The 19,605-nt window shown below is 41.0% G+C and overlaps 1 protein-coding gene across 4 annotated transcripts in view; it reads right to left on the reverse strand.

Annotated features, from left to right (window-relative positions):
• The window catches only part of rxraa (retinoid X receptor, alpha a), a 78,746-nt gene extending 68,832 nt beyond the window's left edge, over positions 1 to 9,914 (reverse strand). For all 4 annotated transcript variants that reach the window (XM_053855444.1, XM_053855423.1, XM_053855434.1 and 1 more), the window contains exon 1: positions 9,663 to 9,914. In XM_053855444.1, the coding sequence (XP_053711419.1) occupies positions 9,663 to 9,690 (28 nt within the window). In that variant the 5' untranslated portion in view covers positions 9,691 to 9,914. The remainder of the gene's footprint in view (positions 1 to 9,662) is intronic.
• Between the last annotated feature and the right edge of the window lie 9,691 nt (positions 9,915 to 19,605).

Genomic DNA, 19,605 nt, shown 5'->3' on the forward strand with positions numbered 1-19,605 from the left:
ACGACGTATATCAGCCATATTCTGAGGTCAATCTAAAATCAAGAAAATGGGCCATGATTGTGCATTGCCTGGGTAAGAGAGACAATAATTTGGTACAATGACTTCAGAGTTTCCACAAAAAATACACAGTGAAATCAAATCTGCCATGCTTTCTGAATTATTCATTTTTTACATTTTTTAATAATTAATTTAATAACTCTTTTTTTCCTGGGTTCTTATAAGTTTAGAGAATGGCAGCACTATTAAGTCAGTTAATAGAAGCAATAGTGCCTTAGTGTATCAAGGTCTTGTGAAAGAGTTTGAACCAAGTGAGGTAAAGGTATCACAACCATATGAAAATACAGACCTCCTTTAGCGTTTTCCAAAAAGTCTTTCACCTTCTTGTTTTACAAGGACTAGTATTAGGTTCAGGTATGGGCAGAATCTAAATCTGCAGACGGGTGCCCTCTCACCACTGGGGCACATAATTAGACCGGTGCCGCACAAAGGGGAGTCGGTCACACGGGTCCAATTTAGCCCACTATAAAGTCTGGAATGGCTGCAATACCTTGGGAATATTTATGTGGCTGTGTAAAGGTAAGGAACTTTGAAGATGCAAAAAAACAGGGCAGAGTCGTGGAACGACGGAGAAAACACAACTGAAATGAAAGGAGGGGACCCTTAAATTCCACGGAAATTTTCCAGATGTTACACAAATATTCTGCTGAGGCAATCCAGATGTGCTCACTGTTTATTCCCTCCTACTTGCTGTTCAAAAAAACTTCTCATTCTAGCCTTCTTTTTGCGCACTTCTTTTTCGCCCTAAGCACACCTTCCCCTCCCACCGTCGAGGCAGTCCATATCACCACTCGCTGATCGTGTCTTTCAAGTAAAAGGTTTAATAGCCCCCAGGGCACCTTAGCATTCACAAGGATCCTGCAATAAACATCCACTCTCATTCTCCAAAGCCCATATGTGAGAGCATGTGTGCGTATGTGTGCGTGTGTGTGTTCGTAAGACCAAAACTGTAAGTAGAAAGAGAAGAGTAGATTAAGTGCAATTGTACCTCTTTCTGGATCATTGAACACGTGTCTCTGTTACAGACTAATTGCATGATTAATATGATGTGATAAGTACAAAATATAATAATAAAGTCTGCATTAGCTTACACAGGATTTATTTTCTTCATCCACCTCCTTCGAAGCTTTCTCCCGTCTCAGAAGCAACATAGAATTGATGTCATGTCTGCGCAGTCTGCTCCTCTCCCACAGAGCATGACCCAGCAACAACCCTTGACCTCCATGCTTCCAGACAGCGCACGCTGACTAGACTCTCAGCTGCTCCACTTTGCACCTATGCAGATAGACCACTGGATCATAGCATACATGTCAACAGCTAATCCTGTCCAAGGCACTCAAAAGACATGTAAAGGCTTGTGCATACCAGCATGACTGCATGCACGATTACACAAAAATAGTGTATCTGACACACTTGGCAGATGAGTTGTGCAACAATTTAGTCTGTTGGCTGTATTTGAACAATCCTCAATCCTCATCCTCAGCCATCATGAAGTCATAACCTCACAAAGCAACTCAAGTCATGTATGTTATCAAATGTAATAATGCTTTTGCTGGCCAACACAAGCTACAAAACATTCAGGTGTTGGGGAGTATTACCTAACTTTAGAAAGCATCCTAAACGTGACACTTGAACTAGTCAGAGCTGTTTGTACAGGCTACTGTCAACACCTTGGTATGCAGCAGCGTAGGAGACAAAGACAAAAACAGTAACGTCTGTCTGTCTAACTTTCTTGCACAAGTAGCAATAACAATATGGGACCAAGTAGGTAATGATGCAGAGTCAGCAATGACAAGATGAGCTCAAATAGATTGAATTCAGGGAATGGAAAATGAAACATTTCAACATGTCTTTTATTTTATTTTAAGTTGTGTCAGCCAACCGGGCTATGGTCAAAAAAAGAGAAGCCATGAGTGTGATGCTGTTCTCGCCAAATAGAACCCTCCCCCCTTCCCTCCAGTTCCTCACACCCTTCCACCTTCCAACCATTGAGAACATTCCAAAAACCAGACAGCTATAGTGAGGTGTCTAACTTTAGGTGACAAAGCCCTCCAGACTTCCACTCAGACTGTTTCTGCCCATGCAGCCAAGTGTGCATTCAGGTGGGTGTGTGTTGAGCGGATATAAACATGCTAGACCTGAAGGCGTCAAGAAACAGTAAATCAGTCTTTCTCCATCTATTAAAACATAGAAAAAAATTGTTTGAACTGGTTTATTCATTGTAGAACCAATGGATTCTGCTCTGATTAACTTTTTTACTCACATATTGAAACAATCTTTACAACTACACCATATGTTTGCCACACACAAAACAGAGATGCAATGTGTGAGCAGCATTACTATTTAGCAGATTAATTCTGTAAATTCCCATTTTGGAATAAATGGGATATATCTATTATATTTGGGAAACCTTTACCCTTGTATCCTTCTACAAATTCTGTGGAAGCAATTATGTATTCATTACATCTATTACTCTTCTTCATGTTTTAATGTCACAGATACCAGAACCTGAGAACCATAAAACCAGGGAGTCCGATGAGTCAGTCCTGGGTACTGTAACACAAGTGAAGCCAAAAACATTCAAACTTCTTGTGACACAAGTATATTTGTTCAGAGAAAGAGGAAAATTAAAATTCATCACACCTATTTCTAAAACCACTACTGCCAAGTACAATACCCACGTTCAAGTTAAGTCCTATCTATCTAAAAGAAAGTGTTTATTTTTTCGTCAGTAGCAACAGGCAAACAGATCTACAGTGGGTTTACATATCCTGCCTACTCAGCTGTCCACTCACACATGTGCGCACGCAGATCATAACAGAGGTGTTTTACACGCTGTGGGATTTCCATGGACTGCTGCCCGGTGTTGCATCTGGCACAGTGACAGACAAATACCATTGGGTGCTGCGTGGAGGGTGACGGTGGCACACTTGGACACCTCTTGCATACGACCATCACCGGTCATAAACCAGATCAGCACAATGAACTGCATCGACTGAGCTCAACGTGCAGCATCTTTATTCAAAGGCATGTTTGAGCGCCAATGAGAGAACAGACATATGAAGTTCTCTAATTGTTGAAACATGATTAAAACAGTTGGAATCTTTTATTCGTTTTCCCATTCCCTTTATGGCACAGGAATATCAAACTCACGTCAATGCATCTTTTGATCAGACAAAGCTCTGATTCGACTTGCAGAATATCAGATATAAACTGTGACGAGGGCTGCTAAATAATTCATAATTTATCTTCATCAACCCTGTTTATTATTTGTAGGTGCCTTAACTGTGGTACATTGTGTGTTTCCAGTTGTGTTCAAGCAAAGTACAAGAGCAATGTTGCTACAGTTAAGTAGACCTGAACAAGAGTGCACTTTTCAAATCGCAATGGCTGCGATTTTAAAAACAAAAGCACGCTGCAAGCTCTGCAAAACCATGGTAGAAAACCTGGAAACCCACTCCACCAGTCACAGAGGCGCCACGCCATGGCTTCATCAGCTGGCCGTGACCACAATGACGACGAAGGCAGCCATCGGCGATGTATGCCGACGATTAGGCATTTCAATGGAGTAAAAAATATTTTGGTTGTGTAGGGCTCCATGCGGGACATGTGGAGACTGCGTCAATATATCATTCTACTATAGAATAATAAATTTAATCATTTAGTTTAGTGAAACACAAGTAATCCCCAAAAACACAGAATTGCAATATTGTCAAAATAAATCACAATTGAAATATTTCCTAAAATCCTTCAATATTAACCTCAGTATGTTTGTGGCTGTGGGAGGAAATGAGAGCAAAGAGAAAACATATATGACAAAATATCCCTTTTCTTATCCTTCCTTGTGTCCTATTTTACACCTAGAAGGTGCATCACAGATCTTGAGAACAAATTGTCTGCCCTCCTCATGAACAGCTATCCAGGACTGTGTGCTCATCGCTTCATTACAAAAACACCACAAATGCGGTAAATAACTCAGACTATTCCATGCAATTACACAACTGGAGTTGACAGTTAGTTTCATTATTTAAAACGTATCAACTCGAGTACCAATTTCAGAGATTTTTCCCTGATTGTTGCTGAAGACATAGTTTCTTGGTAGCAATTTAATTTCTTTCTGACTCCTCGCTTATCTTTCTCCATCTCTCCTCATCTTGCTTCTGATGCACACAGAACCTGTAGAACGACTTCTTGCCCGAAGGAGGGCGAACCGACCTTCCTCTCAATACGAATTACGGGTATGATTTGGTCAAATCCCTGCAGAGGCTATGTTTCCACTTCAAAAGAGTGGCAGTACGCGCCCTGAATACTGCAAGCCCACAGAAAAGCCATTTTAACACTTGGAGAACTTGCTGTAAACACTGAAGGCTGACGGTGCTCTGACGAGTCAGAGCTAATGCTGCAGCCGATGGAATCATCCTGTATCCACAGCACGACACCCTAAATGTCCGATTATTAGAGCATCTATAATGTCCTACTCGTAGTGCCATCACACTAGTTTCCTTGAAAAGTGAGGTTTGGCTGGTAAGTTCACTGAATATGACGTAAATTAAACTTTTATGGCCATCGCGGGCTCCATATTTCTTTACCGTCGTAATCTTGCACGTGCAACTGTGATTGATGGATGTCTGATGCGGATGAGAAGAGGAAATGCAGGTAAGTTCCAAACTTTAAATAATCGTTTACAAAACTAACTCAAAGCCCACTTCCCCCGCTCCCCAGTGCCGCGCAGCGAGCTGTGATGTGGAGTGTTGTAGTTCGCTGCATGGCACGTTTGACTCAAATGTTTGTTTTTGCAAAAAGTTATTTTTGTACAAATAGATGTTTCCAGTTTGTTTTTTTACAAAGCAAGTTGTAAAGTCAGTTGTTGACATGGCGAGTCAGGAGGAGAACGGGCTGGGGGTGGGGTTACGGGCCGGGGACGTGGCTTTGGATGCCCTGTTTCAAAATCCGAACTATAAGCCTGCTCACCGATGTCAAACGCCTTTACACACAGTCACTTTGAGATTTTTTATTTGAACAGCATTCCTCAGTATGTTTTTCTTGTACATGTAACGGTCACAAGTCTCACTGCAGTACACGAAAACAAATTTACAAAATTGTCATAAACTGACATTCTAAAACTGCGCACAGCCGTCAAGTGGTATCAGTGTTGCGATATCAGCAGCCATTCTATGAGTATGACTGCAAGTACTCAAGTCTGGTATCGAACTAATACCAGTATTGGTGCATCCCTAATTTTTTTTCCTTCATTTGTTTTCCATTCTTCAGACATTCATGTTTGAATAAGACATATCTTTGTACACAAAATTAAATTTAACACCGCAGCACTGATCATCACAGTTTCCTAGTGAATTAAATTACACACTTAATTTGCTTTATTGTATTTTACACATTTTTTCTGTGCTGTAAAGCCGGGGGGGAAACAGTAGAGCAGTTTCTGTAATATGATGTTCAGTATGTTTTTAAGTTATTCTTTGAAAAACTATATTGTGGTATATCATTATCGTGATACAAGATGATGCATATCTTGACGGAAGATTTTCTTCCCTTGTCTACTGAAAATGCACAGTTCTCATATCAAAAAGAAAAAAAAGTGTTACTTGAACTTATACTGAACTGAACTCAAATCAGGAAGAATAAAGGCAATGTAATCTAATCCATCATCATCATATTACATACATACATATATCTGAAAAATATTTCACAATCACTACAAACCTGTGTTAAATAGCTAAACTCACTCTGAAGAGATTGTCTCGCTAGAAATTCATTTGCCAAAGAGGTTTGCTTGTTTCAATGGATCTAACAGTTACAGGGTTTGTTTTTTTGTTTTTTTTACAGATGAATCAAGATGTCGTTTAAAAGGAGGTAAATGTTCACCAAAAGAATGGCTTCATAAGGACACAAAGAAAGCAAAGGAAAGGAAGTTGTAGGAAGTACATGTTACTGTCTCAGGGCGCTTTAACCAGCAGATCGAATGCTGAAGGCAAATTCCTGAAATGATAGAGTACATTGGGGGCAAGGGTCAAGGTTGAAGGTACAGAGTTCAATGCGGCAGTTATCAATAAAGGCCTCCTGCAAGTGAAAAAGCTTCTTACACAAATAATTAAAAAGCTTATGAGTCATTACGCTACTTCTGCTTCAGCGCAAGGTCCACAGGATCACTTCTATGTTTGGACGATAAACATGTGGGATGCATCTAACAGATTATGACAGGCTGAAATAATGTGATGTTTCATCTGAGGCCAGCTCTTTTTCTTCCAAGTCATGAAGTGTAATTAATGCTCCACACTAATCACTAGATAGTCCAGGAATTAAAAAAAAAAAAAGTCACGGTGATTTTGTGTAATTAAAACACACTTGCTGTGTGGTGTCAATGACAGCTTTTCTCACTGGTAAAGTTTCGCAGGGTGGGAAAGTGTAGAGGTGCCACAAAGAGGGCAAGCACAGTTTCTTTGATTTGCCTGATTTTGCCGGAGAAAAGAAAAAGGAGAGCAGGCTGTCACTTTAAGCCATTAAGTCTTGCTATAAAACTCCTCCAATAAAAATGACAGCTGCAGACCCCTTTCTCAAAAGGAGAGCAAAAGCATCACACATCAGGAGCACAAAACTGGACAGCCATAAAAGACAAACTTGGCCAAATGCTTCTGGCCGAGTGTTTCCTCCAGCAGTGCTCTCCCAACACACTCGCAACAACATACACCTCAGAGCAGACAACACACACCCACTCCCACTATTACCTTTGTTCCTGAGTTACAGCCAGACAAGGAATGCAGCCCTCAGTCTTTCTCCCACACACATCACAAGCACAAATCACACATCAATCCAAGACCATGAACTTGCCAAGGAAAGGAGGGGAGAATCGCTTGTTCTCAAGAAAAAAATAATAATATCATCAAGGCGGTTTAAAATTGATCTGTTTTGAGAAAATGGCACGCGCAATCAGCAGGTGGTGAAACCAACCTAAGAGTGAGTGATCAGGCACACTGTTAAGTCAGAAACAAGCATGATAGATGAGTTCAGCTTATTTGATCTATCTGAACTCTTGTTGCTTTTGCAGAATACAGCTTCAGATCAAGAATAACTTTAAAACAATAACTCATCCTTAAATTCCAAAAATATCTACCATTGCATTATTTAATAGGGAATGCTGTACTAACTGATTGATTTTTTTTTTTTCATAATGATTTCTGATCTGATTCCTGATCATTATCTACTGACATCCACTTTGCAAGACATAATGACAACTAGTGCCATTAGCGTCTTTTTCACATGTATTACATTTTAAACATTTATCAATGCTTAGATGGAGTTTAGTAAAGAATGCAGAATATAGTTTTTGTAAAACCTCAATTAGCCCTGCATTTCTGCAGCCAAGCCTAGCATCTTTGTTGTCCCGGGCGTACGACAGTGTATAATAAAAAGATCAGCTGCAGGGTAGATGTCAATTATATTTCATTTGAGAGTTTGAATGGAATTAATTTGTGCAGATAACTTATAAGTAGGTTCCCCGAGCAGAAGAAGAGCACCACTGAATAAGCAGTCATTTTACCAAGTAAAATGCTTGTTTGTTTGTTTTTTCCACAGCTATTCATAACCCTAGTCAAGAATCCATAAAGAATATTATTGTAAGTGTTGATTTTAAAATGATGACAACAGATCTGTCGATTCACAAATGAATAAACAAGATAACTTTGTTGTATTGTGACTTACAAAAAAACATATAACGTATCATCTTGTGAAATGTTCTCTTCAGGGTTGCACACAGTTGCTTTTCCACAGTTCCTAAATGCATTATTTAAAAAAAAACAATAGTGGCTTCTCCTCTTCACTCTTCTAAAGTGCCACGATCAGACTCACCCTGCTTTGCCAAAAGGACACGTTCTCCTTTCAATGTCAACACTTCCATCATCACTTGGATCAGGACGAACATCAGCATAAAGTAGAGAGCGTGGCGTTAAAGGGAGATGTCATCATCACTTCTAGCAACTGATCTATAATAGTAAAATGCAGGGCCTGTCATCTTGAACAGCTGCACGTCAGAATTCCTAATGCAGCGTTACAGATAACTGCGCGGCTAATCAATACGTTCAAGGACTTAGTAGATTGCCACGTCCTTGAAATGGCCAATTAACAATCAGTGATGAAGTGGACCATTGATAGAGTGAGCTTTAATAAAAATTGTGAATTAAGGAGCAGCAGATTAGCACTAAAGGCAGGGCGAAAGCTGCTGATACAGCATGTACGATGAGATTAGACACCGTCATTGTTCAATTACCCAATTAAGTGGAAGACCAACACCAGATATGTGCTGTCAATTGTGTGTAAGGAGTCTATTTGTACCGGAGTGGAAGTCATATCACTTTCACTGCAGACATGCAATACGCTGTGCTTGTAGCAACAACCAGTGTGTGTATTACACCACTGGGATACACACATTATTGAAAAAAGAAGGTGGGCAGAGCAGACAGTGTCAGTGAGGAAGGCCTGCGACTGTGTCCTGGGCAACTTAGCAAATCCAGTGTATTGACCGGGTGTGCACAAGAAAGCCGAACTCAAGGTGTGACACGACGCCTCCATGAAAGAGGGCTCAGACTGCCTCCACTGCAGGGGACAAGGGTCTGGGCTTGGACAAACGTACAGTAGCATTCATCATTAATGATTTACAGTATGCTGGACCTTCCATATGTCTAGACGAAGAGCACCAAAACACTTCACAATATAGTTTGTCAGAGCGTCACTGCTTCAGCTGAACCACAAAATCCAACAAGTGTTATTGTATCCAAGTTTATGTTCCATACAGATAATAAATGAAGCTGTCACTTGTGCAGATGTAATGTACATCAGCGTACTAAACAGGGAAACACTTCACACACACTTCTTCAATCTAACCATGAATGAGAAAACACCTACACTGACGAACTAAAACTCTTCAGATTCTCATTTTTAATTGACATTTTCATGACTGTCAGTGATCATTACTATCAATGACACCTGTTTGCAACCCGTACACCGTGAAAACAAGTAATGTAAACGCTTTCATTTGCATGACTAGCACAAGAAGAACACGTTAAAAGTGAACGGCGCGTCATGTGAGCACAGCACTAAAGCTTTAAGACAGAGACGCCTTCTAACATTGGCGGAGATAGACGGCAACGTGTGGCCACACGACCTTCAAAGTCGCATTACATTTGTAAACTTTCCTACTTGAACACCTCCAACCCACTGAGTTAGATAACATGTAGTGAAATTTATGCCAATTTATGCTAATTCAGCTCGCAATATTTCATACGTGGACGACGTTTCACCGCAAACTTCACACGTTTACCGACCTGTCACTCGCTTCTACTGATAAAATGTCATCAGCTGAGGTGGCACCTTCAAAAAGACAGGAGGTTGTTGAAGTATATAGTTTTAAGTCACTGAATGTACTTTATTTTGGACATGAAACGATTCAGGTAATATGCAATTTTGTCCGAACATGTTGGAGGCAACTTGCCGCACGCGCTGTCAGGAAGCGACAAAAAATCGGGCTGGGGCAAAAGCAAAACAAACACGTTTATTCACATCATATGAGATAAAAGACAAACAAACAAACTCACCCAATGATAAGAACGGCTTGGTTTCCATGTCGGCGTGGTGGGGTTAGCTCATGCCAGCTAGGACGACCGCGCTTGGAGAGTTGTCTCGCGCCGCTGAGCTGAGCGGACTCTGCTGCTGCCTCCGCGGATCCGGAGCTTCCCGAGTGGACGCGGCTCAAAGCGACACAAGCGAAAGGTCTAACAGCCTCTAAAGAGAAGCTAATGTTTCTCCCCCTGCTTCCTCGCTGAGCTGCGGCGCTTCTCTGGCAGTGAAACAACTCCAACTGCTGGATCCGCGCAGCAAAAGGGGACCTGTGCAGGGGGTACTCCCACTGACGCACGCCAGGCTGCAGCGACACCACGCACGCATTCCCGGCATCATTTCTGCACATTAACTACTCTGCAGCCGACTGTAAATACGCTGCTCTGTGTCATTCTGGGCTACAGTGACCTCTTTTCACCTCCACTGTTGGTCTAACCTGGTCACCAAGATGGCGCGCTCAGACTGTTAGACGGATCAATTGATCACTTGAACCATTGCTGTGTAAATAGCTCAACACTCAAGTCAATCACACATCAATCTGAGGCATAAGTGATTCGTCAAGTCACTGCGACATTTGCTTAAATTCACATCAAATATACATGTTTGGATGCTCTGTGGTGCTCAATTCAAGTAAAAACGTCCTTGTAACAGTTCATTTATGCACAACCTATTCCAGTAAGAGATGAAGACACTTCAGTCTCACAGTTTCATAGTCTTATATTTATATGTTTTTCTTCATGACCTACTTGACCTACCCCCATCCCACCTATCTATCATGCAAAGTTTGGAATAAAAGGTCATCATCCGAGATATACTGTAAGGCAAATGTAAGATTAAAAGACTAGTGTCGGAGATGAAACACAACGGAGCCCTGGAAGTGACATGCATGTGTTTATTTTTTTGGATGTGACATGCATGACTTCATTTTTTTTTTAGCCGAAGATAGCAGTTATCTCGTGATAATTAGTATATCGAGATAATTTTTATCTCAAGAAATGATTACTTCCTGTAACCACTATGTCTCCCGCGGCTTCATAACTGTTCATCAACGTTGTCATTCACTGTCTGCAAATCAGAATATTCCCGACAGCAAAGTCTGTGCGCTTTTAACACTCTGATCAAGTGGCTTCTACTCAAAATAATACCATGTGACATGTATGAGTTTTTTTTTCTTTATAACAGCTCAATGCGTATCTTGAGCTGTTATCTCAAGATACGCATTATCACGAGATCAAAATTATCTCAAGATAGTTATCTCGGATAAAAAAAAAAAAAAAAGTCATGCATGCCACATCCAAAAAAAATAAACACATGTATGCCACTTCCAGGGCTCCGTAAAACACACTAGAAGTTGTATAATGGGAAAGACCATTGGCATGAACTGTGTGTATCAACAATTTGTCATCAATTTTTGTCGCAGGGATGTTTTGGTGGAAACAGCTTTGATATCTTTGTAGCTTGAAAATGGTCAGAGATGAAGGCATACTGTAAAAGAAAAGAAAAAGTATGACGAAACCTTTTGGATGGAAGTAAACCAACTCATTTAATTTCTATATTGTGATGTCAGTGAATTACATCGCTTACGGATGTATATTTGATCCACTGAAGATACTCTTACTCATCTCTCAAGCAAGAAACATGATGGCTGGGCATCATACTTTACAGTGGGACCATTAACACCGTTTTTTCTTCTGCTGCTTTCCGTGTTTTTCTCCAAAAAGGCGCTACCTCTGTCACCATTTGGACTATACCTCGACCATGAAGCACCACTATGTACTGCTTGTGGACTGTCACGGCAAACTTGGTCTCACTATCCGCCCCAACGCTGACGCTTTCTGTCAACACTCTGTATCCCTGTACAATCATCATCACAGTGTAAATATTCCTGCTCAGAATCGGAGTCAGTGAAATTCGCACTCCAGGTCTCAGTTTTGCTTCTACTTAGATATTACGGATTCCCTTTTTTGAATGTCTATTTACCAAACACGCCCACAAATGTGTCTCAGCTTGAAGTTGCAGGTGGACCATCTGTTTGCGTGAAGTAGAAACTACAGGCTTCAAATCTGCAGCTTTGCTTGTTGAAATGCCGCCGTACTGCCAGTTGCAATTTAAGATAAGATAGACACGTATGGAAAAATGGCAAGTTTATCACACCAATATTTGGGTTTAAGAATATGAGGTTGTACCTCTAATATTTGCAGTTTGATCTGTTGGAAAAATTTCTGGCATAAAAAAATTGTCTTCGCAAATCTGTTATATACGAATGCATGCACAGTTACTAATTTCACCAATTGTAATGAAAATTGTTGCAATGTTAAACATATCAAGGTAATTGTTCAACAAAAACAATGGTACAGTTCAAGGCTTTTTCTTCACACCAAGCAAAACTGTCACCTAAAATGCCCCTCTGTTACAGAATCGATACATCTCTGAAATCTCCTCCTCCTACATCTGGTAATGTTTGCTAAAATCCAGCTGCGATCTGCCAACATGGCATAAAAAAAGAGGGGGGGGGGGGATCTAATTGAATGCAGATGCATAAAAGTTTGAAGCAGATTCGCATAAGCCCCCTCGGCTAGCTTTCAGCAGAAGCATGCTCCATTTGCATAACTCTCACTGCGTATTTCGTTGTAGCTCCATCCAGCAGGATCTGTGATCATCACTCCTCCTGCTACACAAATTCTGACTAAGGCAGTTTACACCTAATTTGCATCATCCGTCTTGTGAGCTCCCCCTGTCTATCCTTCATCACATGCGCTATGGAATACTCTGGTGGGAATGGAATATGCGCTTTTGCCCAGTTTAGGGAGAAGTGTCAGCCACATATGAATCCTATTATGAAATCTTATGTGCCATATGTGATGAGGGGACAGAGAGTGTATGAACGCTCTTCCTGTAGTCACCCTCCAGGCCCCTGTGATGAGCATGCTCCTATGAAGCGCTTGAAGGTGTGCTCACCACGGTTGCACTGAGGCAAGATCCATTATTAATGCGTTGCATGGCACATCTGAGATCAAAGACAATTGATTATGAGGACGAATGTAAAGTCTGACTTCTCAAGGTGTGTCATCATAGGGGGTGCATTCATATACAGCAGGGGTCTCAAACTGATCCACAAAAGGGCCACAGTAGGTGCAAGTTTTTGTTTGATATATATATATATATATATATTTTTTTTTTTTTTCCTTCAAAATGAACATGAATCAATACATTGATGGCCGAGTGAGTGTTAGGAAGCAAATATCTGCTTAAATGTAATTTTCAAGCGCTTGCTTACTTTAACTTCATCCATATCAAACCTATTATTGTATGGTTGTCAAGTCCGCATCAGCAAAATAGTAGCGTCATGGTATAATGGCTCATTTTCTGGTGGCGGGATCTATAATCTATTGGAAATATGAAATGACAAGTAAGCACAAACAATACATGAGAATTTTTGGCTCATTCATCGGTGTATGTGTTTTCTAATGTGAATGAGATAATATGTAATTGATGAAAATAAAATAATTAAAAAATATCAAAAAAGTAATATTATAGCATGTATTTGGTTGGAGGGTTGGAGGGCAGAAAAACATTAGCTCTTTGGCAGAGGACTGAGCGTTATTCTAGTATTTTGAAAATTAGGAAGCGATTGATTTATGTGCTCTGGTCATTTCATCTACATCTTTTTAAATTTATATCTTAGCCACCCAAATTTGTCTCTTCTTTATCGACACCTTAATGCTGCCATGAAAAACATAACTGCTGAATGAATACTGACGTTCCCTATTAGCCTTCAAGCACATTTTCACTTTTGCACATTAACGGTAAATGACTTCTTATCAAAACACCATTTCAGATTCTGTTGGGGGTCGGCGCATTCAGACCATCCCTCGGATTGGGGCTTTAAACGAGTGTTGAACAAAACTGATGACTCTGTGCACAAGTGAACTGTCAAATTTGCAAGATGATGTGAAATGGCTTAATTGGAGGGCTAAAACTCGTCGAAGGAGGAAGTGTGGAGGAGGGGTGGGTTGACAGGAGCAGAATATGTCCTCGGTTCAAAAGGCTATTTTGCCTGGAGCCTTTGGTCTGTAATAGAAGACAGACGCAAGACAGTCTTTTTAAAACGCCTCGATCAGACTCGGTTCTCTCATCTTCCTGCTAGACCAAGATATCTAATCCTCAACTCAGGCCATGATGAATAGCAGTCTGACCCTTCACCTTCACCAATATTTCCTGTAGAATGTTTTGTCCGCCTGTGACGCCACACCTCTTTTAATACCACCTCTATATTTAACTCTTTTCGCAATATCCTTTTGCTGGTCTTTAACTGCCTTATTCCCTCCACTTTAAGCGATGTGTTTTTGCCTCAGGGGATGAGAGACCACCACAGTTACGATACGCTCGGCTATGGTTGCTTTGACAGCACCTCCTCCTTCTCTCGGCTCCTCTTAAAGTGGGTGATAAATGAGACAAGGGCCTTTTGGTCTCCTTTGTACTTTGACCGTTCACAAGCTCATCCGTAAAAGTGATTATGGCCTCTTTTGGTGGCAATGACAATGGTTTTCAATCTAGAGGAATGTACACACACATCGTTTTTTAAAAAAATACTTTCTCTCCTATGAACAAAAACAGTGAGATTAATTCAATGTTCCACAATAACAAACATTTATTTATAGACAATTATTGTTGTTAATTTTGTTGAGCAATTCATTTCAGAAAACTATGAAATAATCAGAAAAGAAAAAAAATCATTTTTTGTCTATAGTCATTACATACTGGGTTTCAATGAATGGGTACAATTACGTTCCTGCCTGTCTGTGGCAGAATCCATCAAAAATGACACTCACTGAAAACAAACACACTCACTTTTCCCAGACCAAATCATTCTCTCTGTACATTAGAAAGAAAACAGTACATTTAACAGCTGTTAGTATCTGATAATAAGAAATCATAACTAATATTTTTGACAACATAACGCTCCTTCTTTTCTCCCTTTCCAAAATTGACTGTCATGTAAATATGAATGCTGTCTGAAAAAGATGTGCAATAATGAACTTAAAAGTGGTTGAAATTATCAGGGCGTTTACCGATGTGTTTTGCATTGTCTGCCTCGAGGGAAGGTCTTGATTGTCATAGTGTTGGGTTCACATTCCTTAACCCCTGGGTCAGGGCTTTGTCTGAGGATAGCACCGAGGCACTTCCCTTGCGGATGCCGCAGAGCTGACACTCTGAACACTGGAGACCCAAGCATCATCAGGAAGGCAGGATTCGCACACAGGGAAGCGCACAAATGGCTATTTTTTGTAGAGATCATCATAAGCATTCATGGACATATCACAATTTCCTATTCGCAACAATGATGACCAGGTGAATCAGGTGTGCTTTCTTCCTTCATCCAATCATTTTACTTACAGGTTCCACCCTCCTTTCATATAATATTCATTCTTGAACAGTTTCTTGGCTGGTAAAATATGAAAATTGGTGTACAGAGGCCGAACTTGAGCTGTGCACCATGTCCAAAACTGCATCAGTTCCTGGGAGTTTTCAGTGTTTGAACTCCCATTCATAAAACCACAGTGTAATGGTAGATAACAAGCACTCTCTTCAAAAGGTCTCCGATGTGGCAACCAAAAAAAAAATCTCATCCTGATGCTCTAGGAAAAAAACGTTGAATACTCTTAAGATTTCAGCACTCACTGACCAACACAACAACTTGCCTGGAAAGAGAGATCCATTATGGCAGTGGCACATTATGAATTTCATGTGTGTGTGTTGAATCTGTGTATATAGTTGATTTAATCACTCATGCCCTCCAATGCTTATCCAGCTCCAGGGGAAAAGGATGCTAGAGAAGACACTCCTTCAGCACAATGAGACCACTGCAGTTGGCCAAAGTTGGTGCATATAGACCTGCTGAGAGTTTGTAAATGGTGATGATGTATGAATAAGTGAGCACACATTTTGGCAGAGTACAGCTATGCAGCAAGTTACGTGCGAAGGAATACCTACCGAAGTACATTCATCAGGGAGCAGAGATAGGATATCATTGGAATTCTGCCGGGATTTGGTGAAGGTTTAGGATTCCTGATCTCGCAATTGACCAAGCAACACCACTTTTACAGATGAAGCCATTCAAAAGTTCCCAGCTTTCCATGGTGGCTCCTTGACTGGTCCGTGACAGGTGCAGGTTTCATAGTCAGCGGGGAACACCCCTAAACAGCCTGCGCAATGCTGTTGTGCAGAAAACGATGTATGAAAATGATAATGTAAGATTCTTCACTTAAATGTCTTTGCAGATAGACGTAATGTCGGCGTAATGACGTCATGTAGTGTATTGACTAACTGAGTTTGTTATTAATGTCTGCAAGAAAGCCTCAAAGTATGGTATAAGGCAACACAGAAGGATAATAATAAGATCATAAAGGCATTTTAAGAAAAATAATTTTAGCAAATACAGCTCAACCCATTCAGTAGAATAGAGTTGACTCTAAGGGCCAGTACTGGTACATACATGTGTAGATCTCTAGATAGAGTAGATAAGAATGAAAGATAAAAATGACACATTTTGACATGGATTCCTTCAATATTATTGAGAAAACCCGATGAGACCTATAACTGTGGCAAGTTTGTCAAATGCAAGCAAATGTGGTGCATTCTCTGCATGAACACGCCTGTATTTTTGGCAGACAGACTTCATTTCATTGGAGGTGATAAGAGCTCTGACGATATCTGCCCATCATATTGCGCTGATAGATGGCACAAATCCAGGCTCAGGGCCAGGAAAATGGTTTTAAAAGAAGCCTAGTATTTTCCTAAATGATCAGAGCCCATTCCGCCCAGGGTCATTATCAATATTGAATATTAGGCTTACATCAGCTGTATCATCGCTGTGCCATGCTGGGTTATGGACGCTGCCTTCAGGAGGCGATACTCTCTCGATGGAGCATCAGACACTTAGACATGCATCATTTTCTAGTCTCATATTAAAGTGAAATTGGCTACATTTAAACGGACACTGTCATAAATCTGATCAGTACTTGGCAGAAACTGATTTCATAGTGGAGGGCCGAATCACCGTCCCGGCAAAGCATCTACTTATTCACAATGGAGTTCAGCATTATTGCATGATGATGGAGAAGCTGTGGTCCGACACTCTGCAGATTGAGAGTGTGAATTATGGGATTGCAAAGTGCTGAAGGTATACTCTCCTGTTTCTAGAATGGGCTTTAAGCTGAAAAGTGTTCGGAACTGCACAAAGCCATGAAAGGCTGTCATTCTGCAAAAAAATTGAGGGCTCATGGAGCAAGGTTACATTTTACGTTTATGTTGAGTTGCATATCTATGTGTGAAGGCATATGTGTTTGCACCCACACAAACATACACTGAGCTCAGATAGGTTGAAATAGAGTTTCTCCCAGGTGTCATTTCTCTTTCATTTGCCCTGTCTTGGACTCACAAGATATTCCAAAACCAGAGCTGATCCTGCATCTGCCTCAGGCTCACAATTGCTTGACTGTGCTTATGCTTGTGTTCGAACATAACTCTAATATCTATACACTGCATGACAGCCTAAACTAAAAGTGAATGCCAGAAACAAAGCAGAGTCATTTTTAGATTTGGTCAATGAATGCAACCCTAGTGAGTCATCTCAGTACAGCTGGGAGAGAGTACAACACTGTTGGACTTCAGCTGGGTAAACATTCCCCACTGGGGCCAGAAATCTTGTGTACACACAGGGCACTGTGCACATTGAGCAAAGGGGCCTCGCAAGGATGGACCGTCCATCCAGGCCAGAGTCCAAGTGGGTACGGCAGTTGAAAATTGACAAGCGACCACCCCATCTGCAGAAAGCATTAGGCACTAATGGGGAAACATCAGCGCAGACGCTACACTTCCTCACCGCCACTGCTGTCACTCACACACATACACACACTGAGATATTAGGGCCGGTAAGCACGTTTGTGCAGGATTGCATTGGAAGTTATATGATCCTCAGATCACCTGAGAGTGAAATAGACTCAATGGTGCTTGACAGAGAGTCGCAACACTGAGAGGAACATGGAGAAAGCAGAAGAGGAAAAGTACACCTCAACAACAGTGCTCATATGCTTCAGTGGGAAAATTGATAAAATGCACACACACACACACACATTGTGGCGAAATTCAAACTGAATTTGAACAATAATTCAATCCCCTAAATTGATATGAAAACGTCCTGAAAAAGATTTTAGGGATCGGGCCAAAAAAAGGGAATGAATTAGTCAGCCTTGGTACCGCCCTTCCTTCACACATTGTCTGCCTGTGAGCTGTGAGCAGAGGGATGTGTGTGTGTGTTTGTGTGTGTGCATGTCTGAGCCACACTCTCAGTGAGATTTACAGCTATGCTAACACTCTCCCCCTCAGTCTGCTGGTCAACTGCAATGGTTAAGGAGGCTACGATGCTCAGCTAGAGACCATCATAAATCTGGACACTTCCTACCACTGTCTTCCACATCAAGGGGAAGCCTGTCCTGTTGCAAGCTTGAGTAATCCTCTTCCCGTGTGCCCCCCCACACACACTCTCCCACCATTCAGCCCTCACTGCAATGGTTGGACATTTGACACTAAAAAAAAAGCGCAGGAAGGGTAGGAAATAGAGAGGCAGTTTCAGAAAAAATAAATCCTGTACTAAGCAATTACTGCAGATTATAAGAAAATGTGGAGATTTAAAATAAAATAATTTATATAAAATAATTTCCCGGACAAAAGGTGCAACTGTTACCTGAAAAAGTGATCGCAAAACAAGCACAAAACTCCAGGATAGCTATGGTTTGCTTGTCAATGTTGGTTTCTCAACTATCATGAAAATGTGGCCTCACAATGTCTGTGCAATATCCTCAAAATGTCACCAAAACAGAAGATGAATACGCGTTTGCTTAAATCAGGAACATTTTCTCTGCCTGGTAAGACTATTTTTTTGGACATAATTCTATCGATTTACTTTTCATTGGAATAGCAAATTGATGCACTGACGGAATTCATGCAGACCACTTCAGAACACAGGATGAGCCAGCAGTTTCCAAACTTTCCTTTTCCTGCCGCTTTAAGCACCTTTAAAGAGAAAAAATATCCAAACCATTTCCTGCTTTGGATATGGCATGTGATGCAGAGATGGAATGACATCTCAAAGAACCTAGAATTTAAAAAGCAGTGTGCAACATTAATTCATCCACTTTACACTGAGTTGGGAAACACTGTGAAAAAGTTTTTCAAGTCTTTCAAACCCTGAAAGACTAGTTCAAGAAGAGAGACGCGATTGTCCCAGCATGCCAATTTTTACAGCTTAGTTAGGAAGTTTACTTGGAAGGTTTAGAGCACAAATGGAGACGCGTTGTCATTGAGATGCCCGACTGAATCTTTAAAATTTAAGATGGGTGGAGGGGCGGAAGGGGGGCTGACAATGTGTGCTGTCAGCTGAGAGAACTGAAGCTGTGAATTAATACATGAGCTCTCAGCTGCAGCTGAATAGTGTGCAACTATCTAGAGGAAATACACACTTCAAACACACAAACTACACTCCGCCAAGGCAGTGTGCAAGACACACATAGAACGAACGACAAAGTCAGGCAGGATAAACACACACGCACACACGTTTATCACAGAGAAATAAACAGAGACACTTTTATTGCATCCACAGCACCCGTTGCAAACCAGATAGAGGTCAAGAGAAACGAATGGTGTTGGAGAGTGGAAGTGAGGAAACAAGAGGTGCTGATCATCTTTAAAGAAACATGGCACAAAACAATTGTCATTAAGAGGTATTTTTTAATGAGGGTCCACTCGATCATCCTATTGTACTACTGTATCTCCACGTGTGATTCCTGTGTCGTTCAAGATAACGTGGTGAAACATTGTGGAGCATGTGATCCACACGCGCGGACAAACGTCGTCAGCTGA

This window comes from Synchiropus splendidus, chromosome 1, assembly GCF_027744825.2.
Source record: "Synchiropus splendidus isolate RoL2022-P1 chromosome 1, RoL_Sspl_1.0, whole genome shotgun sequence".
Classification (NCBI taxonomy): Eukaryota; Metazoa; Chordata; class Actinopteri; order Syngnathiformes; family Callionymidae; genus Synchiropus; species Synchiropus splendidus.